Below are 26348 nucleotides of genomic sequence, written 5' to 3' on the forward strand. Positions count from 1 at the left end.
TTGAAAACCCCCAACAAATGTTTATTTTTTTGCTCTTTTCAATATGCTGGTCTTTAGTACCCCACAACACTCAACATATTGCAAAGGCACACTTCCAGGGCAAAGCATGCAAGTCGGCACACTACATTATTCAGATCTGTACTTCAAATCAATTTGCATTATTTACTCCAAGAATTATCTACGTTCCATAGAATGTCTACTGTAATAACCCGCTGCATAAACCTTAAGTGCAATGACCTTTGTCACCAGATACCTGACAGCGCCACTCCAAAGAAGTCCACTCCACAACCACCAAACAGTCCCCTACGATTCTTTTATTAGAATTTTTCCAATAATGAATAGCTTTAACTCAATCCTTAAAAAATATTCAAGGTACAGGATGTGCATACAGTACAAAGCAATTTACAAAAGAAAAGAAAGATTAGAGAAAAGGGATTGGGTGTGGAAATGAATAAAAACACAACAGGGAGCGCAAAAGGGAGGTGAAGGGACTACAGCAATGCCTTCTGTGCGCCTCACACGTCATGGGCACCGCAAGGCCGGCTGGCTCAGGCGGCAGGAAGGCAAGGGCACGCTCTGTGCCGGCCGGCCACCTCTTTGCAATAAGCTTCCTTCCTCTCCTCTCAAGGGAGCCATTTCCTCTTCCGGTTTCAACCCGGCTTTCCAAATTCCAGAGAACACCCCTCACTTGGACAGTGCGTTAGGAAAGGCGCAACCACAGTCTGCTGCAAATCAAAGACACAGAATTGCTCTGGAGAGCACCATGGAGGCACATAGAGATATCAATGAATGCGGAAGGGGCTCCTAACACAAGCGAGGAAGTGCCAATGTGCCACTGGCCAGACCGATGAAGCAGCCGCCTCACCTCTGGCGAGTGGCAAACTCGGAACCAGAAACACTTCAGAAGAGGATTACAGGGTTGGTAGAGGTTTGAGAGGCCAGGCAAGACCCAACTCAATGCATTCTCTACACTTTGTGTGGCTTTGTTTGTGTTGCAGAACAAGCATCAACGTGGCAAATGGCCCAGAAGCCCAGTCACAACTGGCACAAATCACCGTAAGAAGCAGGCAGAGCAAACTTCACAACACAAAGAATCCCTCGCTTGTCCGCTCCACCTGGAAACCACTGACCACAATAACAATTTACACAAAGCTAACTTCAACATGCCATCTCCCTCTGGCTTGCACAAGGATGACCCTTGGATTGCTGCAACTGAATAAAACTCTGATCTAAATCTAGTCTGTGGTGCTGTGACAAGTTGCCTCCCCACAAAAAACATCCCAACAACAATACAATTGGCAATATGGGGGACAAACAAAGACACAGAGAGCAGGCAGTTGCTTTGGCCCTTTATGGAATGTCGCTTGCAGGCCCCACACCCAAATGTGCCTGCAAAGAGTTGAGAAACTCTGCCAACGGAAGCAGGACCCAATGCTGTGCCAAGAAACCACAGCTATTGGAAGTGGGGGTGCTGACAGGTGCCATGAAATAAGCCATACACTGCTCAAAGGGACATTCAGCCTCTGATATTTGTGACTGAAAGGCTATCTTAAAGGACTTGGGCCTATCATCTACTCTTGCTTTCAGGCATGTCATGCTCACTAAAGGTTATTGCAACTTAATCTAGACCTCACTAGGAATCAACCCACCCATTTGGAAACGCAATCTTGTCATGATTTCTAAAAACTGCCCTGCCAGGACTGGCATTCTGATAAGGCTGCAGCCACATGCAAACGATGGATGGCTCATGACGCTGGAATCAAAAAAAGGAAAGCGTTAAGACATGGAGAAAACTGGGAAGAAAAATAAAATAGGATAGACAAGAATGACAGAAGGAGTGGGGGGAAGAAAGGCCAATGTGAACTCAAGATCTATTTCCATCTTGGGCCTGGGGAAATATACACAACTTTCCAGGAACGGGACGTGTTTATATATTTTGACAACATTGCATCTTTGGTTTGTTTTCCGTAGTCGGGGGGACGTGAATGGGGACCACGTTGTTGCTTGGAGACATGTCGTTCTCACGTCTGTCGGACATCTGCTTTTGCGACACGATGCGATAGATCTCTAAAATGGGGGGAAAGCCTGGTTACTACAGAAACAGCACCCTCCCAATGATCGGTCCCTCTGTTATGGACTTCAGGTCTAAACAGACACCTGCCCAGAAATCCTATTTGTACACTGCTGGAACTCACTGAGTGTTCTTCTTAATTCAAAAACAGAGATCCCACCCCAACCTTTCTTGGTACAATGTGGCCATTATTTCTGTTATCTAAAAGATGTTCAGGAAACACAAATGCTCTCTTGCAAATAGCGCCAGCACTTTGTCCATTTGCCAGCATGGACCCGTGTTGATTATTTAAGGCATACATAAGTTAAAAAAAGGTAAAGGTTTCCCCTGTCTAATTGTGTCCAACTCTGGGGGATGGTACTCATTTCTATTTTTAAGCTGAAGAGCCGGTGTTGTCCGTAGACACCTCCAAGGTCATGTGGTAAGCATGACTGCATGGAGCGCCGTTACCTTCCCACCAGAGTGGTGGTACCTATTGATCTACTCATATTTACATGTTTTCGAACTGCTAGGTTGGCAGAATTAGGAGCTAACAGTAGTAGCTCCCTCTGCTCACTGGATTTGAGCCGCCAACCTTTCAGTCAGCAAGTTCAGCAGCCCAGTGGTTTAACTCACTGCACCACCATTACCCAAATAAATAAAAGGCAGATCACTGGCAGATCAGCAGGCCTGGTGGGAACAGTTACAACTCATCAAGCTACAAGTATCTGGTGAGGCAGCCTTAGAAACACATTTCAACATGTAAACAGAAGCACAGCAGTGTCATCCCTCCATGAAACCGGAAGGTGTTTACAGTCAGTCTCTTTGGCAAACCAAGTCACCTCAGGAGGCACTACATTAACATCAGAGGTGGCTTACAGTGATATAGTAACATTCAAAGAGAATATCTGCTCTATAGAAAAACTCAATCCATGTCACTCTCGTAACCAGATGGACTGAACAGGGTTCTCTTTCCTGGGAAAACATGGAGGTGACATGAGAGGACCGTGCTGTTTCACTGCTGCTATCAGTGAAGCAAGCCAGGAGCCAAGCCCAAAGGCAGTGGCTGCCCCCCCTCCCCCATTGCGCCCAGCTCTAAGAGCAAGAACGTTCCCAGACAAAGGACCCAACGCACCTGTCAGGATGGTCTGGAAAGCAGCTTCCACATTCGTTGAGTCCAGAGCCGAAGTCTCAATAAAGGACAAACCGTTCTTTTCTGTGGGAAAAGGGGGAAGCTGATCAGCAAGGAAAGCACCCAATGGATCACTCAGGCCACAGGCTAATAGAGTGGCCTCAATAAAAGGAACTTTTTTTTTGTTCTGTGACACTTTCCTCCAGCCTGTCCATTTTAATACCTTAATAAACAATAATGATAAACTTTATTTATATCCCACCACCATCTCCCCAAAGGGACTCGGAACAGCTTACAAAGGCACTCTAAAATGCAACATATAATATAAAACAGTGCACAAGCATAACACAATAACACATACAATTATAACAACCACTGCCTTTTCCATGTGGCCTCACTGCCTACCAGCTCTCTTATGCACAGAATCAACTCTGGTCTGGGTTTGTCTGTTCATTAGCCAACCAATTCACTAAGTGATGCTTCCATTTGTCCAATGACACTGTGACCCTCACATCCAATTGTTAACCCAACAAACAGAGCCAAAATCCTCAGTGCCAAAATTGAAATCTAAAAGCATTGCTGATGCTAACAGCCAAGTGAGCCCTGCGTCGTGTTTTGGCATCACTGTTTGCCTTTCTTAGAGCCTAGTAAGTGGGGAAAAAACCCACAGATCTGACTTGACTGCAGTGCAAAAGCTTCTCAATGACAAACTGTGCAGTATTCTCCCCAGGAAGCTACGAAAACATCACTTTCAATAACCATTCTTTTCCCGTGCTGTGTATCCCCTGGCAAGTCAAAACAGAGCTCCCCAGGCAGTGCGGGTGCACTCTCCTCTCAGCTGGGAGAAAGATATTAATTCAGCAATTGTCACAACCCCATCTCAGGCCATTTGATCCTAGAACAGTGGTTCTCAACCTGGGGACCCCAGATGTTTTTGGCCTTCAGCTCCCAGAAATCTTAACAGCTGGTAAACTGGTTGGGATTTCTGGGAGTTGTAGGCCAAAAATATCTAGGGACCCCAGGTTGAGAACCACAAAAGGAAGAAGAGCTGGGGAAGCACAGAGAAGAACACTTAATCGATGGGACTGTTTATGAAGGCAAACGAATTTCACAACTCCTGAGCCAACGAGGGAAAATGGTGACTTAGAGGTAACCTCCTTTCCCTCACCTTTCTTGCCCACATGGGATTATTGCAACTACTAAGGATATCAAATGAGGCTTCTCTGCAGTCCCACAAGCAGGACTTCTCTTTCCTTCCTCATTTGGCTCCCAACCCTGTTTTTTTTAATGGAAGAGAATTATAATAAAGAAGGGGATGGAATTCCATTCCAAATACTTCATTCAGTATTCTTTGGAGTTAATAGCAATATCCAATGTTTGGGTCTCCAACAACAACATTTTATTGTGGTCCAAAGACCCTTATTGCACCATGGGTGTACAAGGTATGTAGGTATTAAGAACATCCAGTTGATTAAACACACAAATTGATAACATTTACAACAGTTTGCTAAAAACATAGGTACAAGACCACAAGAAGTGCAGGCGCGTTTCAGCCTGTGTCTAAAACTGGGAATTGTCTAATCCTGGCTGCCTCAGAAAGAAACTTGGCAACCACCAAGGTCACTTGGGGAAGGTTGTCACAAAGTAGAAACTTCACATAAAATTTCACTGGACTTGCTAGTAAATTTCTTAGTACGGGGTTGATTATGTGTGCTCAGGCCTGTTCATCGAAACTGCATGACAGTAGAATGTGTTAGATGCATTATACTTCCTGTTTGTTACATGGGCAAAGTCTTTCCTTGTATGGGATACCCCAAATCTCCCACGCAGAAATTCAGACAGGAGCACACTGCACCTTGCTTGGGAATATACGCAGTGGTATTTGGCCCAGGCAAGTTCTTTAGACAGTTTGCTGCGTGGAAAGGCCCAACATAATGTATGGACAGGGCCCTAGGGGAGGAAGATATGTAAGAGCAAGAGCGCAGCTCACAAAAGGTAATGTCCCACCGTCTCTGTTTGATTGATTTGAGAGCCATGTCAAAAACCAGACATGTTAGGAGAGATGCAGAAAGGCCGATGGAGGGGCTTTCTTAGAATTGATCTCAGACCAACTGCTTATGTACTCATCCTGAGCTAAGTGATGAATCAAACCAGATCCTAAACTAAAAACTCTGATTTTGAGAAAGGTGTTATTTTGGAATTTAGACATCTAGATTATTTATTTATCTAATATTTTATTTATTCACTGTATTTGTATACTGCCTTTCTCAGCCAATTGCCGAATCAAGGCGGTTTCCAACAAATCAGTATACATAAAACATAATATAGATTAAAAAAAACATTAAAATGACATCACAAAAGCAATAAAAACAACACCATCAGCGTCTCATTATTCTCAAGCATTGTCCAATTCCATTGTCAGGTCATTAAATTTCCTATATTAGCTATTCTGTATTTGTAAACGCTTGCTTAAATAGCCACGTTTTAACTTGCCTCCGAAACGTCAAGAGGGAGGGAGCAGATCTGATCTCCCTAGGAAGGGCGTTCCACAGCTGAGGGGCCACCACTGAGAAGGCCCTGTCTCTCGTCCCCGCCAAACGTGCCTGTGATGCAGGCGGGACCAAGAGCAGGGCCTCCCCAGATGATCTTAAAGTCCTCAGTGGTTCATAAGTGGAGATACGTTCAGACAGGTAAGTTGGGCCAGAACCGTTTAGGGCTTTATAGGCCAAAGCCAGCACTTTGAATTGGGCCCGGTAGCAAACTTATTTTGGAATTTAGACATCTAGATATTAGGGTTTTCACTGCACAAGTTTGTGATACTTCTGCATAGTTTGAGGAGAGATGTTAACTGGATTATAAGCATTTTTAAATATGGAAATCCCATTAATGACGTCTGTAAATCTCTGGATCTCTCTCCCTTCCAGACCAGTTTACTTATGTATTTGAATCCTCTCAGGTCCGCCTTCTTTTACAGTTAAGGAGAGCTGTTGTATACAATGTGTAGCCCCATGAATCTGGCCTCCTTCTGTTTCCCAGACAAGCAAGGTTGAAACGAGAGGAAAAGAGAGAACAAAGCTGGCTCTGCTTCAAGGTTTCCTGCTGAAGTTCCTCTTGTTCCTGCTTCCTTGAGTGATTAAGCCAAGCGTCACCTGACAAAAGAGGACGCAGCCTGGAGAAATATTATAAATTTGCACCTTTGATGCAATGAAAAGGGAGGGAGATGTTCTTTTGGGAGGGGAGCCAGGAAATGCCAGCGTTCCCTTCCCCCAGAAGTCTTCAGTGGCAGCAAGGGACATAAATCAAGCATTTTTAATCATGATTAGTGGAAAGAAATGCAAGACACATTCCAGGGCAGAATGAAGGGAGCCTGAAAACCTTTCAGATTTATGGCCAGGCCAATGATTTCAGCCGTAATTACTCCTGACCATGGGGAGGGGGAACATGCTCCCATTTAATTAAAAATGTGCACACATTCACTCACATGCAAACACATGCACACATCCCTCTTGATCAATATGTTGGTGTTAACTGCAGTCAAGGCGACCTCCACCCGCAGCTTGCAAACTCAGGAATGTGGCTTCCTTGACTGAGTCCATCCATCTGGAAGGCAGCCTTTTCCCAATGCCTTCTACCTTGCCAAGGATTAGTCTTAATATAACAGGCCACAGAAAATACAACTGAAGAGAGTGCTACATTTAGGAAAGGCAACTTTTTGGGGGCTGCTATCCGTTCTGAGATCCTGAGCAGCCAAATGCCAAAAAGCCATCTGGAAGAAGATGCTGCCCCCTTAAAAGGTTTAGAAAGGGGTTACACAAATGGCTGGAGGCTACCAGGCAGAATGGCAGCATACCACTTCTTTATGAAATAAAGGGTGCAACTACACTCATGGCTTCCTATGGGCACTGATATCATGGGGCCACGTTAGCCCCTCTCTCAAAACATAGATTGCTAATCTATCTAAAATGCAGGTGTTTGCTTTTGATCTTAAGAACAGACAAGCATCTCAAGCTCTGAGGATTATCTGGGAAGGAATCCCACTGGAGCATTGCAGCACAAACACAATACCTGGGAGTTACTCTGGACCGTGCTCTGACTTATAAGAAGCACTGTTTGAATATCAAGCAAAAAGTGGGTGCCAGAAATAACATCATTCGAAAGCTGACTGGCACAACCTGGGGATCACAACTAGACACAGTGCAAGACATCTATCCTTGTGCTTTGCCACTCTGCTGCTGAATATGCATACCCAGCGTGGAACATATCTCACCACATTAAAACATGGATGCAGTTCTTAATGAGACATGCTGCATTATCACAGGATGTCTATGCCCCACACCACTGGAGAAATTAATACTGTTTAGCCAGTATTGTACCTGACACCAGTCAATAAGTAGCAACCTGTAAAGAAAGGACCAAGACAGTGACATCTCTGGTCCATCCTCTCTTCAGATATCGGCCAGCATTTCAAGAAACAGCTTCCTAAGATCTACAGAGATACTCGCAGGAACACATCAGCAAGCGAGAATCCAAAAATGGCAGGTTAAAACCCAGCACCTTAATCAGTGGCTGAGGCCAGATGAGAAACTCCCTCCTGGACACACAGACAATTGGGCAATTTAGAAGACACCAAACTGACTGCGCTCTGGCACCACGAGATGGAGTTAACCTTAAGAAATGGAACTACAAAGTGGAGTCCACATCATGTGAGTGTGGAGGAGAGCAAAACACAGACCACCTACTACAATCCAGTCTGAGCTCTGCCACATGCACAATAGAGGACCTCCTTATAGCGACACCAGAGGCACTCCAAGTGGTCAGCTTCTGGTAAAGCACATTTAGCATCATGCCAAGTTTTTAAACTTTGTGTTTTCAAATACATGTTAACTGTACCCTCAACTCGCTTTTGACACGATAAATAAATCTCACAAAATACCCACAACTATCCCCCTCCAATGCTCCCTATGGGGCAAGGAGGGGTTAATCATGTTTGAGGGTCTTTCCAAAACGTCCTCTTTGAGGCCCACGTGGTAGAATTGCCCTCTTGCCATGTAGAGGTCATTTGGGGGACAAAAAACTCTTAATACATTTTTTGCTTTACTCCTTAGGGACCCAGGAGGCATCCAAATGTGGCAGGAAGGCCCTCCCACACCTGGATGCCGCAGTATTCAAATTTTGTAGAAATAAATGCAGCACCTGCAAAGGCTCGTGCCTCGTCGGTTGGAACGGCTCGCAGGTGGCGCAGGTCACTCTTGTTGCCCACCAGCATAATGACGATGTTGCTGTCAGCGTGGTCCCGCAGCTCTTTCAGCCACCGCTCCACGTTCTCGTAGGTCAGGTGCTTCGCGATGTCGTACACCAGCAAGGCTCCCACGGCCCCACGGTAATAGCTATGGGGAGGCACACACAAGCCCTAGTGAGAATGGGGGGAGCTCAAAGGCTTCAGAGCAGCAACTCTCTCACCACATAAAACTGAAAACTAACTATTAGGGTTGGGCCCAAATCACTGTTAACTAAAAGATTTGTAGTATTCAGATGGCCATTTTCATGTGATTTCCGAAACCAGAAAGGGGAAGAGATGCAAAAAAGACGAGTGAAACAAATTTTAAAAGACGATACTTTCGGAAAGAGACAAGTCCACAAAATACCAGAGGCAGGGGGATCTGTGGCGTCTTTTCCCCTCCCCAGCAAAAGAAGCCTCCTCCATTTTTTTTCTTGGAAAATTTCCTCCTCTTCCAGAAAGGGCCCTTAGAATTCGCTTTCCCAGTGGCACTAGCATAGGGTGGCCATTGAAAGTTTCTCTCGGAACATGAAGGGAGTTTAAGTTTTTCACCCTGTCTCTCAGTCAATAAAAAGTCTGGTGGTGTCTGTTCTCTGATTGGCTGAGAATGGACACAACCGGCAACTACAATTCCCAGAACCCTCTCTGAGGTTTGTCTTATTTTTAAAAACATTATGGTTAAAACTTAAAATAATTCTAAAAAATCAGTAGACTGGTGAATTGTTTTGAAACTTGGCAAGCCTGCAGTCGTAAATGGGGTCTACAACTGAGGTAGGTTTCATGCAGATAGGCCTTAAAATGGCTGAGGACTGAGCCTTTACAGTTTCCCCTATGTATTTTTTTATTTTTATTTTTAAATAATAAAATAATTACAAATATTTTTTTAAGTTTCCCATTGTAGACAATGGGCTGAATCTCTGCCAAATAAAATGGAAAACACCCTTCCCATTTCAGGTAACTTTCTGGTAAACGAAGTGAAGGATCTGACAGAAACAGAACCAAAACTGGTATGCCTTTTGGCCCGAATGCACATGACTACTAACTATTGCTAAGAGCTATTAGTAAACTCCCCACGTGCGCACGGCCTGCTTCTGCCTGGCTGCAGCTTCAACCTGCCTGGCTTGTCCTTGCCCTGAGAGGAGAATCTGTCACCACATCTGTAATAACAGCTTCCTAAAAAGCCCTACAGATTTCTGGTTTTGTCACTGTTTGGTTTTAGAGGTTGTTTCAAAACCAAACACCCAGAAGGAAAAAATAAAGTCCTACATTTTATGCTTAGACTGCAGAAGAGAAGACTGAGAGACGCATGATAGTCACATATAAATAGTTGAAAGACTATCATAAGGAAAAGGGAGCAGCCTTGTTTTCTGCTGCCCTGGAAATTAGGACTCAATGGAGCCACGAGTTCAAATTACAGGGAAGGAGATTCTACCTGAACATTAGGAAGAACTTCCTGGTAGTAAGAAGAGCTGTTCAACAATGGAACTCACTACTGAACAGTGTCCGGTGAGGGCTCCTTCTTTGGAGGCTTTGAAATAGGGGATAGAGGGTCATCTGTCAGAGGGGGTGGGCTTTCTACTTTTCATGCATGGCAGGAGGTTGGACTAAATGGCCCCTGGAGTCTCTTCCAACTCTAGAATCCTATTATTCTCCCCCCCCCCCTCAAAAAGATACAATTCAGCATCTAGTTCTCTAGAAATACTAAATCTATGTCACCTCCCAACCAGAGGGGCTGTGAACAGCATTTGCTTCCCTGGACTAAAGTGGAAGTCTCTATAGAACAGAAATTACACCCTTCCCCACCCCCCCACCCCCCCAAAGGAAGCTTCTGACCTAACTTTGGCCTCAGCCAAGACCCAACAGAGTGCTCTGGGGATGGTAGTGTTCAAACTGATGATACAAAACAAGATGATAGAGCTCCCCAACCGCATCACTTACGCAGAGGTGATGGCCCTGTACCGCTCCTGCCCTGCCGTGTCCCAAATCTGAGCCTTGATTGTCTTCCCATCCACCTGGATGCTCCGCGTCGCAAACTCCACCCCGATGGTGCTCTTGCTTTCCAGGTTGAACTCATTGCGAGTGAAGCGGGAGAGGAGGTTGCTCTTGCCAACTCCGGAGTCCCCAATAAGGACCACTGGAAAGACAAGAAGGGAAAACTTATAGAAAGGCAGTGAGTATGTATATATATATATATATATATATATATATATATACACACACACACACACACACACACACACACACACACACACACACATATATTGGCAGTCACCCTGGAGTCCTGTAAACATCAACGTCAGGGCTGTTATTAAAACAAAGGGAAAAAGAGACCACCCCATGGGTATTAAGACCAGTTATATACAGGGTGAGGCAGCATAACTTCCTTTTTTAAAATGCGCGCCATTCAGTCAGTTGAAGACATAGCTAGTGGTCTCGTTCAAGAGGCGGGAGTATAAAGTTTTGTCCTGACACAGTTCAGTCGCCATCATGCGTTGGAACATTGAGGAGCGTGCTTTTGCCGTTGAGGCCTACTTTTCGAGCGGATTTGGAATGGCCAGCCCGCTCTCCAGATTTGGCCCCTTCTGATTTTTTTCTATGGGTTTTTTGAAATCCTATGTTTATCTAAACCGTCCAAGAACCCGACAAGATTTGAAGACCAACATCCAGGAAGAAATTGCCAACATAATGCCTGCTATGCTGGCAAGAGTCATGACAAACACCAGAAATCGGTTTACTCAGTGTATGGAGAATGGGGGACGTCACCTACCTAATTTGATCTTCAAAACTACGTAAATCAAAACTTTAGGTATACGCCTACATTATTAAAAAAATCTGATTCATACAATGGGTTTTATTAAGTTTTGAAAAAAGGAAGTTATGTTGCCTCACCCTGTATTTTGGAAATATAGTTTCTGTGAGAGGGGGGAAAAAGATTCCAAAATATCCAATCTTTTTGCCCATCTCTATACTCCTATTGATGCAGCTATTCTAGGCCTAGGACAGGGGTGTCAAATTCATTTTCATGGAGGGCAACATCAGCCTTAGGGTTGCCTTCAAAGGCCGTTGAATTCAGGGATGGGGAATCCGTGGCTAAAGATGGATTTTTACATAGTGGTGGGTGCTCTTTAGATTTTACCCAGATGTTATTGAATAACAACTCCTATCACTTTTGATTATCCACCATTCAGGATGGGCATAATGGGGATTGCAACCCAACAGACTTGTAGCTCTGAGAACGGGGAAAGGTTAAAAGACATGTTAAAGTCAGACATTATATCCCTAAGCTTATGTCTAAATTCAGACCCCACTCTCCTGGCTAAACAGAACAAACTGCAGCTTTCCAGATGTTCCTGTATCCCAGCTCCCATCAGCTCTGGTCAAGATGTCTCAACATCCCCCAATCTGGTGCCAACTGTGTTCTTGGTGTGTGACACTACAACTCCTATCATTCCCAACCAGTTTCACCAGTACCCTGGCTAGAATTGGAAAGCAAGAATGTGGTCGTCTGAGACAAATGGTGGGCACCAGGCGAGCAGATGCCGCTATAAAACTGCTCTGAGAATGGCAAAACAATAGAAATAAACAACAGATAGGCGTACAGCTGTTAATAAATTAGTTACCATTTCTCTGCCACCTGCCTTAACCACCTAGATTAGTAAACTATTCAGTCTTCTGGAAGGGGTAAATCCAGTTTGACATATGATAAAGCAATTTTCCGAAATGCATTCAATTCTTACATTTTGGGCTGCGTAATGTGCGTGAAAGTTCCTCCATTCATATGAGGCTCAACTGCTGATATATCTCTGGGAGGGATACCCACCTGGCTCCCAAACCGTGTGGCAATATTTTTACTCATTTAATTACTACATTTGGACACCCGCCACCGACAAAACGCACACTGAAAATATTTCAAAACTATAAAATGCAACATAAGCATAAAACACAAGCTAGCTTAGAATAAAATCAAAATGATCTAAGACCAAAAACAGAGAAAAACAGACTACAGGTCCATAACTGGAATTATCCCAAAATCCAAAATTGTCCCCATGGATAGCTGAGAGAGTGGCATCTTCACTTTCTGATGGCTTCCATAGTCACAAACCTTGTTAAATGAACAAAATCACTGAAAATATTATGTGTAAAATAACCTTCAGAGATATAAGGTGTATATGAAACATACATTGAAGTTAATGTTTAGACTTGGATCCTGTCTCCAAGGTACCTCATTACACATGCATATGCAAATACAGGTATTCCAGAATCCAAAAAAAACTGAAATCTGGTCCCAAGCAGTTTGGATCAGGGATACTGAACCTGTATTGAAAGTCTATGAAGCATTAAAACAGATGAGGGGGTGTTTCTAGCGCATGGGCTAAGTCTGAGCCCGATATGTCCTCTCCTTTTGATGTTAAGCCAAGATACAAGGAGACAAATCCCAACTGTTTCCTCCAATGATTGTGAGTGGACACCTTCACCTTCCTTTTGCATTCTTCCCAGGATTCACACGTAAAGTAGCACTTTCAGAGGAAGCCCTCCACCAGAAAGGTAGGCCAGCATTTCCCACTTTCCATTAACTTGGCAAATGTTGGGGATAAAGATGGAGACAATGTACTCTCCTCAATAGCTCAGATCAGGCACAAGTTGTTTGAGGGAGGGGAGTTTGATGCCAGGACCAAGGGGAACATCTGGTCACTGCCACATCTCTCGACATACCAACCCGGGCCCTTAGATCTTCGGGGGAGGCCCTCTTTTCACCCCTACCAATCTCACAAGCTCATCTTGTGGGCACAAGGGAGACAGCCTTCTCCTCTGTGACTCTCCGACTTTGGAACTCATTACCTGGAGAGATCAAGAAAGCCCCTTCTCTAGAAACGTTCAAAATCTAGAATCTTAAAACCTGGCTCTTCTGCTGCGCCTTTGGCAAGTAGGTGCACAATATGACACCATTGCACCCCTCAACACTCTTCCCACTGGGATACACGCCCTCCAAATGGGAAGTTTAGCTTCACAACTATGTATGTTATTACTAGTTCCCTGCACATAACTTGCTCCTATTTTTATCTCATTAGTCTTAGAATAGTTTTTATCCTGTATATGTGGCCCACCCATTGTTATTGTGATTGTGCCTGTTGGAATGTTATTTTATGACTGTGTTTATATTTTTTTTCTTTCTTGATGTAATCTGATGATGTTGTTTATTGTTTATGCTCTGGTTTTATTTTGTTGTAATATGTTGTCTAGGCTTGGCCCCATGTAAGCCGCTCCGAGTCCTCATCGGGGAGATGGTGGCGGGGTATAAATAAAGATTATTATTATTATTATTATTATTAGCTTCCAACTCAAACACAGCCATACCTTCGTGCAGAAAGGGCTCCTTCCCACTTATCTGGAGGCCCATCTCTTACATCGCATTTTGTATCATGCCGTTATAACTTGCCCACCGTCAGCATGAGGAATTTCCTCAGCCAAATGCCAGGTCTCTGTCTCCAGCAAAGCTTAGAGCTAATTCCTTCTCTGGGTTACTTATTTTTAAAAAGCACCTTGATTAGAAACTGCCTATTCAATCTCTGCCTGAAAAGGGAACCAGTTAGGTACATTTACCTAAACTTATTGAGCTCAGGTCTCTGGACACTATTCCAAGTCTTCCATCCTGGGTTTCCCCAGAGGGTCATGCTGCTTCCTTCCCATGAAATCATCAGCTGGTGGATTCCTAGATTTTCTATATGGGGATTTCCGATCAAAAAGGTTGTCGTGCCTCACCAAATCACCAATTCAAACAGCGATTGGCCACACTGAGATTGATGGGACCCTGCTGGGTGGTCTTTGAGGTGTAGAGTTTTAGTGAAAGATGGATACAGTGAAGGAGCCCCACAACTGTTCTACATCTCAAGCAGTAAACTGTAACTGTTGGGGATGTCTGAGGTCAAGCACTGCATGTGGCTTGGGGGTCAGACAAATAGAACCATATTTCCTTGAGTCTAATACACCACTGAATGTAATGCGCGCCTCAATTTTCAATACAATGCAGATCAGCAAAAAGTGCACTATTTGAAATTTAACTATTACATTTCAGATATGTTCCTTTACAGAAGGGATGCCAGTATTTTCTGCTGCTATTTTAAGCCCTTTTCTTCACAGCTGGAACTCCTTAGCAGGAAAAGCTTCTGTTTGGGGGAGAAAATGCAGCCAAATCAGCAGTAAAGTGAGCATGATCCATGCGCACCAAGCTGCACTGCATAACATCATTGAGTTGGAAGGGACCACATGGGCAATATAGTCCAACATTTGATTGTGCTGGAAATGCACAATCAAAGCACCCCAGACAGATGGTCATCCAGTTATTGCCTGATTAGAATTCCTTCTTTAAAAACAAAAGTATTAGAACACCAAAGCTTCCAGCAATGGAAAAGGAAACCTTGAGGTACATCTATGCTGTAGAAGGAATCCACTCTAATTGCCTTGGTTCAATGCTATGGAGTCATGGGACCTGTAGTTTGTTAAGGGCTTGAGCCTTCTCTACCAAAGGATGCAGATGTCTTACCAGACTACAAATCCCAAAATTGCATAGTATTGAGCCATGGCCATTAAACGAGGGACAGGGTCCTTCAAAGAAGACCTCCAGGTGCAGCTCCTGAAGCAGCTTTCCCTTTGGCTTTGGCTCAACACTAAGATGACCGTATTATGTGAATCTAATGCACACCTAAATTTTGGCAAGATAATTTTGCCAAAAAAGGTGAGCATTACATTCAAGTAAATAAGATACTCTTTAAGGACATGTTTCTAATGGTAACTTAAGACATCACCAAATTCATATGAATAGTAACAGCAAACCTCTCTAAAGAGTTGATAAGGGAAGGAGAATTTGCTCCTTTGTGTCTGAGAAGGAACTAAATGAGGAGAATCTGGCTAAGCACTTTCACTCTGAAAGCTTGGAGCCAGAGTACTTGAAAGATCGCCACTTCTAAAATGCACCTGTCCAAGGACTGGGCATTGCTAGAGGGCTCTGTGAGGTCTACCACTATAACACCAAAGTTTAAAACCAGTCCCAGTACCATTGGTAGGGCATTCTAGATCTCCCCATGGCTCCTGTGTGAGACGTTATTTCTATGACCCCGTGACTAGATACCACCACCCTTGAACCGCTGCCGCCATGAACAACATGTGTCTTAACTCAACCAACAGAACTGTTGTAACATTCTCAACAGCACAGGCTATAAGACAAAAATAATTCATTAAACCAAAGTGCCGCACAAAGTTACTCATTTAACACATCTAAAACTTAAAGGGACTCTACTAGCAATCCCCATTATCTCCTCATAATACTAGCTGAACCTAACTATCCTGAGTCTAACTAATCCCCGTGCCTCCCCTTGACTGACTGAAAAATGCACACGCCTTAATAAAATTCTCGTCAAACATTCATTTTGTCGCTCATCATCATCCAATGGTGTATCCTTTCAGACCTCCAAGCAGATCATATAACTTCAATTCATAACCACATTTAAATGTCTCTGATAAACACAACATTTTACTGCAGAAGGACACAGAACCAAAATGCCTTCCTCTGCTGCAGGGAGAAATATACCATTTGCTGCTATGGCACCCAAGTTGGGAAATGCCCAACTTAAAACTAAGTTTTTTTTCTTCCATTTTTTCAAGCTTTTATGCAATGTGTACATGGCTTTAACTCATTTTAATTTCTTATACAGTTTAATATTTAATATGCTTTGAGACTTAATTCATTTGTACTGCTTTACATTTTTAATAGTTTAAAATCACTTGAATTGATGTATCTCCCAGAGATGCTTACATTCAGACAAGGATATAAATACCGTATATACTCGAGTATAGGCTGACCTGAATATAAGCCGAGGCACCTAATTTTATCACAAAAAGCTGGGAAAATGTATTGACTCGAGTATAAGCCGAGGGTGGGAAATGCAGCAGCTACTAGTAAATTTCAAAATAAAAATAGATACCAATAAAATTATATTAATTGAGGCATCAGTAGGTTAAATGTTTTTGAATATTTACATAAAACTGTAATTCAAGATAAGACTGTCCAACTCTGATTAAACCATTATTCTAACCTTCTTTAATGTAAATGTGCTTACATGTCCTCCAATAATAATAGAGTGAAATAATAATAATACAGTAAAATGATAAATGTAATAATAACAATAATAAATAGAGTAAAATAATGAATGTAATAACAATAATAACAATAATAAATGTAATAATATTAACAACAACAACAACAACAAAGTAAAATAATAAATAATATTGACTCGAGTATAAACCGGGGGAGACATTTTCAGCCTAAAAAAAGGACTGAAAAACTAGGCTTATACTCGAGTATATACAGTAGTTTTCGAACAAACAAAACAATTTGGGGGAAAGCCTACCAAAGGGCAGCAGGACATGGCCTGTGCTCTCAAGGGAAACAATCTAAAAATGCTGAGGATTGCTGTGTCCCTGAAGAACCAAGCTGTAAGAATGTTTTAAGGCAAGTCAGAACTTATCCAAGGTCACTGATAAAACAGGCCACATGAAACACTTCTCATTTATACTGGGAAGGGCAACTGACTTCGAACCAGAAGAACAACTGCGCAAAAAAGGGGGATTATGACATTTCTAAGTACACAACCTGCATGAGTAAGCACACACTCTCCAAGCCAAACTAACTGGACTTGCCAGCTCTTGTGGTTTGTGTTGTAAGCAACAAAGTGGGTGACAGCAAAGGGAGAAACAGACGAGAGCTGACCTTCACATGGTTATGTGCCGGGCTACAAAATGCATCTTCCCCAGTAAATGGGCGCAGAAGTCAAAATATGTTGGTGTGGGGATATGTTGTTCTAGGGCAAAGCTTTCCAAACTATGTGTCACAACACATTCATTCCTGTGAAGTCTGCAGGATGTAAGCTTTATGAGAAATCTCTAAGTTTACGGGAAATTAACAATCAATCATGTTTGTTTGTATTGAAATGAAATGTTTTCTTATGTTGTGTCCCCATATATTTTGTTATTACAAGTTATGCCTATGCCCCTATATTTTCTTACAAGGGCTTGGTTTAACCTCCAGTTCACTAGTAAAACTAAATTACTGCATCATGAAATGATGCATGTCTAAAATGTGTGTCATCAACATGAAATGTTAGGAAAGCTCTATTCTATTGTTTTAAAAAAAACAACCATCTGGACTCAGCAACTCCCAAGGACAGACAGACAGGAAAGAGGGGGGAATGACCTCATTCTGCAGCCAGCTGGCTCAGACATTTACCAGTAACACCAGTGAGACCAAGTGGGGCAGGTTGGGGGATATGCTACGCCTTAGCAGCTAAGAAGTCCTAGAAAGTGAACAATGTGACAAAAGCCATCTCTCAGATGCACAAACCTGAGGCACCACTACAGTTTCAAAAAAGTGCAGTGAAAAGCTTTGAGAGAAATGCTTGGGATCAGAAGGTAGCATATATCTGTGCACTGACATTTGCCGATTTATCCTGTGTTGTCACTGTTTTTACAGTAATGGGTTAAACCCTTGTGACAGCAGAACTGCTGACCGAAACGTCGGTAGTTTGAATCCGGGGAGTGGGGTGAGCTTCCATCTGTCAGCTCCAGCTTCCCATGCGGGGACATGAGAGAAGCCTCCCACAGGATGGTAAAACATCTGGGCAATGTCCTTGCAGATGGCCAATTCTCTCACACCAGAAGCGACTTGCAGTTTATCAAGTCACTCCTGGCACGGGAAAAAAAACAGCCTTCATGTTATTTACCTCCTGTGCTTGCCAAATGCCAAACTGCACACCTCAGAAGAAACCTGTGCCTCCCTCAAGGGAACTTTGTCGCTGCAACATTTACTTTTGATGTTTTAGTTATAACTCAACCATGCTTTTATTTGTGACTATTTTTAACTATGCTGCAAGTTGCCCTGAGTCCCAAACTGGGAGAAAGGCAAGATCGGAATCCAATAAATAAATACAGGAAGCTCTCCATTAGTGCTGTTGCTGATAACTTCAAAGTTCCCTGTGTGTTAAAATACACACATCTCAAGCAAGCCCAAGCAATCTGGATGACAGACGTTCTTTAGCACAGAGCAGAACAGAAGAAGGTGGTGCACTTGGGCAAATCAATGAAGTGCCCAATGGTGCATCGTCAGAATGTGGCACATCCGGAAGACATAATGAAAGCTGGTTCCAAAGTCAAGGAAATTGTTCAAAGTGCATTTCCACTAGTGCAGAATTACTGCTAAAACATGGATTTATGACCCTCTTGCAACACTTCCTCTGCTTAAGGAAGCACCAGTTATCTGGGCAGCCAAACATGTTATTTCTCAACATATCCTGCACACTATTAGGGAAAAAGTTGCTGAATAATCAATCTGGGAAGAATGAATGCATATCCCAATGGAGGAGGAGGGTTGTGGTTCTAATGGAAAAGCAACAAAAACAAGAAGGGAAATGAAAACAGTGGATGCTAAAGCCAAAGCAGGCATTATTGCGATGGAAATGGCAGCAAAAAACTGTTTCTTGGGGCACTCAACAATGCAATGCCAGAGCTGGGGGGAAAAAGCCTGCATTGCTGTTTATCAATGCTATTTAGCACCACTGAGTAACACAAGGCAATTGCTGATGCTGCTAATCAATCTTCAGAAGTTACTTCATGGCGCCCTCACCTCTCCATTTCCAGATAGGCCTCCACCTTTGGCTCAAGATGCAAGGCTTGCATTCCTCTAAGCGATAAGGAGACAGGCCCCCCTATCTCCACAACCCAAAAAGGGGGAGAAACATTCCAGACTGAAATTAGTCTGAATGTTTAACCTGCTCTGCCCCAGAGGAATGTAGTCCCAGTCCTGCAGAAAAGTACACTGCATTAAAAATAATCATCTTGAATGGGTAATAAAGGCACAAGCCTACAATATTAGCCCACTTCCAAATAAAACAACAGCTGGAAGCTGAGGTTTATCCATTCAATCACTTGTTCTCTCCTTGACTAGTGCTGCCTCTTTACCAGGTTGTTCCTCTTTTTTTTTCAGAGAGCAAAACATCTGCGGAAAACCACAAGGTAAAGAATGACTCAAGAAGGACTTTCACCTAAGACTGAAACCATGAAGCCCAATCTCTCACAAGGGAGTGCATTTCAGTTGGTAAACATTCTTCCTGAAGGCGTAGCTATTTCCAACACCAAGTTAAAAAGAAGGGTACAAAGACGAGGAGAAATAACAAGGCTATTTGATCCAATAATTGCCTCAACCCTTATTTACACAACTAAGTCACCACACCAAGAATTGTCAAAAATATGACAATCACACTCCCAATAAGGTCACCTCCCAAATAATGGAAGAAGCCAAATATGAGAGAAACAAAGGAACCTGGATGACAGATCTGAAATACCATTTGCGAGTCATTAGAGGTCTGGAGACCCACCTCTGTGATATGATGGGGGTGGATCTATTCTTTAGGTTGGTGGCCTCTTTCATTTCTGCTGCCATTGACTCTTGTTGGCATTTGTGTAAAGGTAAGTTCCTCCTATTTAAAATTCACTGTGTTAATTGAGTAGAGTCTCCATAACAAGAAACAGTCTATCTCGGAGACACAGAGGACTCCTGCATTGCAGGTGAGGGCCTTAGCAACTTCTAACTCATCCTTCATGGAAAAAGAAATTGTGGAAGGTACCAAAGCAGAGAGGTACTTTCAGGTGATCCAGCAGAAACTCATCTTACATCTAACACAAATGTATCTGCTTCCTTTCTCATATACTGAAGCATCATATTAGTTTTGCCCCAGAAGCCTCCCCTGAGCAATCTGAACTGACTCCTTGGGCAACTGGCATTTCCACGACTGTTTCTGGGACAGGCTTTCCAACTCCTGATGTTGAAGACTCTCTTCTCAACCCTCCATATACTCTATGCTGATGTTTAAAGCAGAGGAGACACACGAGTACACTAAGAAGAGCAATGAACTACCGGCTATTTTGGTGGACCACCGGAAATGATCTGGCAAGTCCATGCATTATGTCCTGTCAGGAATGAAGCACACATTTATTTTTGCTGTCTCCAACAGATTTCATTTGTCTTGAGTTCTGCCATTTTGGGGAGAAATGTGAGCAATAAAATAAAATACATAAATAAATAAACCCACCTTGCCATGCAATTTTGTAGTTTACATGAAATTATTTACTTTGCTTTACTATTCTAACTTATTGAGAGCTTGCTTAACCCATTCTTTAATTTACGCTGCAAATTGCCATGAACCCCAGTATTTGCAAAAATGGAGATCATTAATAAAAATAAAATAAAACTGATGCAAAACTTGTAGCCCAACCACATGTGATTGCTGGTTGTTGCATTTCTTGCAAGGAAGGCTGGACGAAGTAGCCGCTGCTCTGAGCCAAAAAATATCAGTGAGGCACTCAAATCAAAAGATAATTTGGAGCCCCTGCCTACTGTGCCAATTCATACAGTATTTTATGCAGTTTTTCTCGCCATCAATTTACTTAACATTTTAATGATTCTAATGATTTATATAATATTTTAATTGTGTATTTTGTACTGTATTTTATAATCTGGTTTTTATGTATTTGTCTGTCCTATATATGAAAGACCAATGGTCTTAGCATTAAATAAACTATATACACACATATACATATATGGCTGGTGTTACACTTCAAAAATGTCCCTGTTCCAACTTACATACAAATTCAACTAAAGAACAAACCTGCTGACCCTCTCTTGTTTGTAACTTTGTAATGGATAAATATGATTATATGGTTTGAATGGAATTGTATGAAAGGAGTATGAATGGGGTCTAATTTGGCTGAACACAAAATTCTAAAATTTTGAGTCCTGGAAAACAACTACATGTAGATGAGAACTGTGACAAAGGATTAACTGTTGAACTCTTGGTAGAAAACAACATGTTTACATTATTACTTATGTGTAAACCGCTTTGAGTCCCCCTCAGGTTGAGAAAAGAGGTAAACAAATACTGTAAATAAATAAATATGTTAGGGACAATGGCTCTTTAAGTTAAGGAAAAGTTTACAAGGTTCCTTACATTAAGAAGGAAGCACAGTGTTCCTAAAGAAGAACAACCAGTATCAGCTAAAGAAGCAAAGTCAACATCTTCCAGGAACTGATGGAATTAAGCTGGAAAAACTTATATCATTGTTTTGGAAGTTGGTTTCTATTGTATTTGTGTTTTTGTATGTTTTAGCTTTTGCATATGTTGTCTTATTTTATTTATTTATTTATTTTGCATTTTATTTTTTAATTTTTGTTGATATTGGAGACAGCCAATGGGGAGCTCTGGCGTGGGCTGGTCCATGAGGCCACAAAAAGTCAGGAATGACTAAACAAATAAACAACAACAAAAATAACTTTGGGTCTGGCTGCAGAGAAAGGTGGGGTAGAAATAGCTTAAATAAAAATAAATAAAACTTTGGAACAACATCAGCAGAAATATTGCTATATAAAAGACCTTCTAATATTCCAAAATTGTAGCAGACTGGAAGAGTCTGGTCCACCCATCATGCTCTGCTCTATGAGGAGAGAGATGGTGTGTGTATTAGCAGAGTGATAAGTCTGCAATGGAAAACAGTGCCTGGTCACTGCTTACATGGTTTGGGTCCAAGTTACCTAAAGGATTGCCTTCTCCTGTGCAATCCGCCCTGAATACTGAGGTCTTCTGGGGGGCATCTGCTCCAACAAGCCAGACCGGGAGTGGCAACACCACCCAAAGGATCTTTTCATTGGCCATCCCACAACCATGGAATGACCTTCCGGTAGAACGCTGACACCTAAATCAGCTGTCAGAATTTCAGACACAAGTGAATACCTGTCTATTCCGGCAGGCCTACCCAGATAGTCTTGAAATATAAACATGAATTTTAATGCATGTCCATTGTTTAATCTTGGTTTTGTCCATTTTAATATATATTTCATAAAGATGTGTTTTGGTGTGTAACTTTTATGAAGGTACGTTTTATAGAGGTACAAATATGTGTGTACTTGTAGTGTTTTTGCTGTATTTATGTATTTTAATTGTTTTGTAACTCGCCATGAGGAGAGGCGGATAAGAAATAAAATTATTATTATTTGTCTGTCCTATATGTGAAAAACCTATGGTCTAAGCATTAAATAAACTATCTATGTAGCATGACCTTCTGCCTCTTCTGTGCCAAACTACAGTTTCCAGCATCTTGCTGCCTGCAGAGGCACCCTGAGGCGGAGCTGGTCAAACAGGGGGTTAAGGATCACCAAAGGGGTATTTCAATGAGTTCAATGTCCGGTTGTTTGTGGCCTACAACTCACAGAAGGCCTCGCCAGCTTCTTCAATGGTGAGGCATTCTGGGAGTTGGAGAAGGCCGGGAGGGAGGAAGGAAGTGCGCTTAAAAAAACCTCCCCTCCTCCACAACATTGTAATCTAATAATACTAATATATTATATACATTATATATACTACAACTTATGAAATAGTACAATATATTATATAATACTACTAGTATAATATACTGGTAGTATATTATACATACGTATTGTAATATTGTACAATATAATAACATTGAATAGTATTTCAGTATAATGTGTTATTATTTTTGACGTAGATGCCAATTTGTTTTTGGGATTGGGGTTTGGTTAATTTTATCTTTGTTCAGCTTCTCACGGCATTGAATGTTTGCCGATATCTGTTGTAAACCACCCTGAGTCCCCTCGGGGACATTGAGCGGGATAGAAATAAAGTTTTATTGGGTTGCTGTGAGTTTCCCAGGCTGCCTGGTCATGTTCCAGAAGCATTTCCTGATGTTTCGCCCACATATATGGCAGGCATCCTCAGAGGTTGAGGGGTCTGTTGGAAACGAGGCCAGTGGGGTTTATATATCTCTCTGTGGAGTAATGTCCAGGGTGGGAGAAAGAACTCTTGTCTGTTAGAGTCAAGTGTGAATATTGCAACTGGCCAGCTTGATTGAGCACTGAATGACCTTGCAGCTTCAAAGCCTGTTTTATTATTTATCAAAGTTTCATTATTAATTATATTGGGCTATACAATTTATATATATAATTTTGATAACATTGTAATATAATACATTATAATACTAATAATAATACAATATAATATAGAATAATATTCTAAGATAGTAATAAAACTATTTTAAATACTAGCAGTCCCCTGCCATGCGTTGCTCTGGCCCAGTGTGGTGAATAAAATAAAGTAATGTGAAAGTGTGAGTTCCTAATATATGTAATTTCTTTATGCTTGTGGGTAAACACTATTTCTTGCTGTTTCTTTGTCAGTGTTCTCATTACTGCTCTGGAACATGCAACATATCATTGTCCTTCTTTAGGGATCCCTTTCAGATCTATGATACTATATCTTCCTGTGTGTGAATCAAATATATCTATCAATATCTATGGCTGGAGGGCTTTGATTACTTTTTCTTGCCCTGGTGAAAGGAGTTGGACTGGATGACCTTAAGTATTTTCTGTTGGTCATGGGGGTTCTGTGTGGGAAGATTTCCCCAATTCTGCCATTGGTGAGATGCAGAACGCTCTTTGATTGTAGGTGAACTATAAATCCCAGTAACTACAACTCCCAAATGTCAATGTCTATTTCCCCCAAACTCAATCTCTGTTCTTATTTGGGCACATGGAATATTCGTGCCAAGTTTGGTCCAGATCCATCATTATTTGAGTCCACAGTGCTCTCTGGATGGAGGTGAACTATAACTCCCAAACTCAAGGTCAATGCCCACCAAACCCTTCCGGTGTTTTCTGTTGGTCATGGGAGTCCTAGTTTGGCCCAATTTCATCATTGGTGGAGCTTAGAATGCTCTTTGATTGTAGGTGAACTATAAATCCCAGCAACTACAACTCCCAAATGACAAAATCAAATTTTTTGAGTGATGGTCACTCCTTGCTAGTAGGTATGTTGTGGCCAAATTTGGCAGCAATTTATCCAGTGGTTTTTGAGTTCTGTTAATCCCACAAACGAACATTTGTTGTTGTTCATTCGTTCAGTCATCTCCGACTCTTCGTGACCTCATGGACCAGCCCACGCCAGAGCTCCCTGTCGGCCGTCACCACCCCCAGCTCCTTCAAGGTCAGTCCAGTCACTTCAAGGATGCCATCCATCCATCTTATCCTTGGTCGGCCCCTCTTCCTTTTACCTTCCACTTTCCCCAGCATAATTGTCTTCTCTAGGCTTTGCTGTCTCCTCATGATGTGGCCAAAGTACTTCAACTTTGTCTCTTGTATCCTTCCCTCCAGTGAGCAGCCGGGCTTTATTTCCTGGAGGATGGACTGGTTGGATCTTCTCGCAGTCCAAGGCACTCTCAGAACTTTCCTCCAACACCACAGTTCAAAAGCATCGATCTTCCTTCGCTCAGCCTTCCCTAAGGTCCAGCTCTCACATCCGTAGGTTACGACAGGGAATACCATGGCTCTGACTAGGTGGATCTTTGTTGCCAGTGTGATGTCTCTACTCTTTACTATTTTATCGAGACTGGACATTGCTCTCCTCCCAAGAAGTAAGCGTCTTCTGATTTCCTGGCCACAGTCTGCATCTGCAGTAATCTTTGCATCTAGGAATACAAAGTCTGTCACGGCCTCCACATTTTCTCCCTCTATTTTCCAGTTGTCAATCATTCTTGTTGCCATAATCTTGGTTTTTTTTATGTTTAGCTGCATTACATTTTACATTTTACAAACGAACATTACATTTTTATTTATATAGATAGATAATACTACTGAGAATATATAATCATATAGAATGATAATACTGTTTTATTATTGCATATGTTAATTTGTCATGTTTTTTTTATTGTGAGCCGCTTGGAGTCTCCGTAGGGAGAGAGAAAACGGGGTACAAATCAATCAACAAACGCCCAAGCCAGGCCTTTCTCAAGGAAACGCGCCCCCAAAGGCCCTGGAGCGAGGCCTGAGGCCTACCTTTGAAAAGATAGTCGTACTCATCGTCGCGGGAGCCCCCCATGGCGGCGGCTTCGAGGCCTTCTTCTGCTCCTCTTCTCGGCAGACACGGAAGCGACTCAGCCGGCCTCCTCCTTCTTCCTTATCCGGCCCTCCTCGCTCTCTCTCTCTGCCCAGGTCTCCTCCCACACGGATAGCGTTTCCGGCCTCAAACATCCGCTTGGTGGAGGGCACTTCCGGTTCCAGCCGCCATTCCTTGAGAGGGCACACTCCTCCGCCACAAACGGCTTCAATATGGCGGCCCCGCTTCCGGTCCAGGGCGGAAGTAGGTCTAAAACAAACGAAGAAAGGAGATGAAGCTCAAAACGCCTCTAGCGGTGGCGAAGAACAGACCGGAAGTTACGTGTCTTAAAGGAGCCGCAGCATTTACCAATAAGAACATATAATACTATATCATAATATAATAATTGGATATAATATTACTAATCATACTGAAGTATGGTGGTATAGTACAATATAATACAAAAAAACAATATATTAATTGTATATTATATATTGCGTGTAATTTTACAGTGGTATAGTACAATATAATACAATATCACAATATATTAATTGTATTGTCGAATGAACAAAATCTGACTACCAGTATTAAAAAACTCAAAAATTACAACAGCAAAACAACAGAGGGGAAACAATAAAATCACTCTCAACAAAAGATTCCCCCCAGGCACTTCCAAGCCATTGAATGCTAATCAAGGTGGTCAGTTGAAACATTCACAGCTAGCCCCAGCAGACAAAAGTCCTTTTGATATCGAGCTCTTTTGGGGGGCCTCTCCAAGAGAGAAAGCCCTAGGACCGCACCAAAGAGGGTCCTGGTACCTCGGCGAGATTTCCGGGAGCCAATCCAAGCATGCAGGAAGGTTAAAATGTAATCAGCTCACCCGAGGCGGAAGAATCCAACGATCAA

General features: G+C 42.4%; 1 protein-coding gene across 1 annotated transcript; it reads right to left on the reverse strand.

Annotated features, from left to right (window-relative positions):
- Positions 1-294: 294 nt before the first annotated feature.
- RAB11A (RAB11A, member RAS oncogene family) lies at positions 295-25597 on the reverse strand. The gene is made up of 5 exons (XM_060755362.2): positions 25403-25597; positions 10399-10594; positions 8376-8569; positions 3186-3266; positions 295-2067 (listed from the first exon to the last, which is right to left on the reverse strand). Exons 1-5 carry the CDS (start codon positions 25443-25445, stop codon positions 1928-1930), a joined length of 654 nt encoding a protein of 217 aa, XP_060611345.1. The 5' UTR covers positions 25446-25597; the 3' UTR covers positions 295-1927.
- Between the last annotated feature and the right edge of the window lie 751 nt (positions 25598-26348).

Source organism: Anolis sagrei, chromosome 9 (assembly GCF_037176765.1).
Source record: "Anolis sagrei isolate rAnoSag1 chromosome 9, rAnoSag1.mat, whole genome shotgun sequence".
Classification (NCBI taxonomy): domain Eukaryota; kingdom Metazoa; phylum Chordata; class Lepidosauria; order Squamata; family Dactyloidae; genus Anolis; species Anolis sagrei.

What these genes read in the sequence shown, in the direction of transcription:
- RAB11A (XM_060755362.2), bottom strand. Translation starts at nt 25,445, where the DNA reads ATGGGGGGCTCCCGCGACGATGAGTACGACTATCTTTTCAAAG. An exon ending in GTACGACTATCTTTTCAAAG is followed by an intron (nt 10,595 to 25,402) that starts GTAGGCCTCAGG and finishes TTGTCTTTCCAG; the next exon opens with TGGTCCTTATTGGGGACTCC. An exon ending in TTTCCAGACCATCCTGACAG is followed by an intron (nt 2,068 to 3,185) that starts GTGCGTTGGGTC and finishes CCCCCATTTTAG; the next exon opens with AGATCTATCGCATCGTGTCG.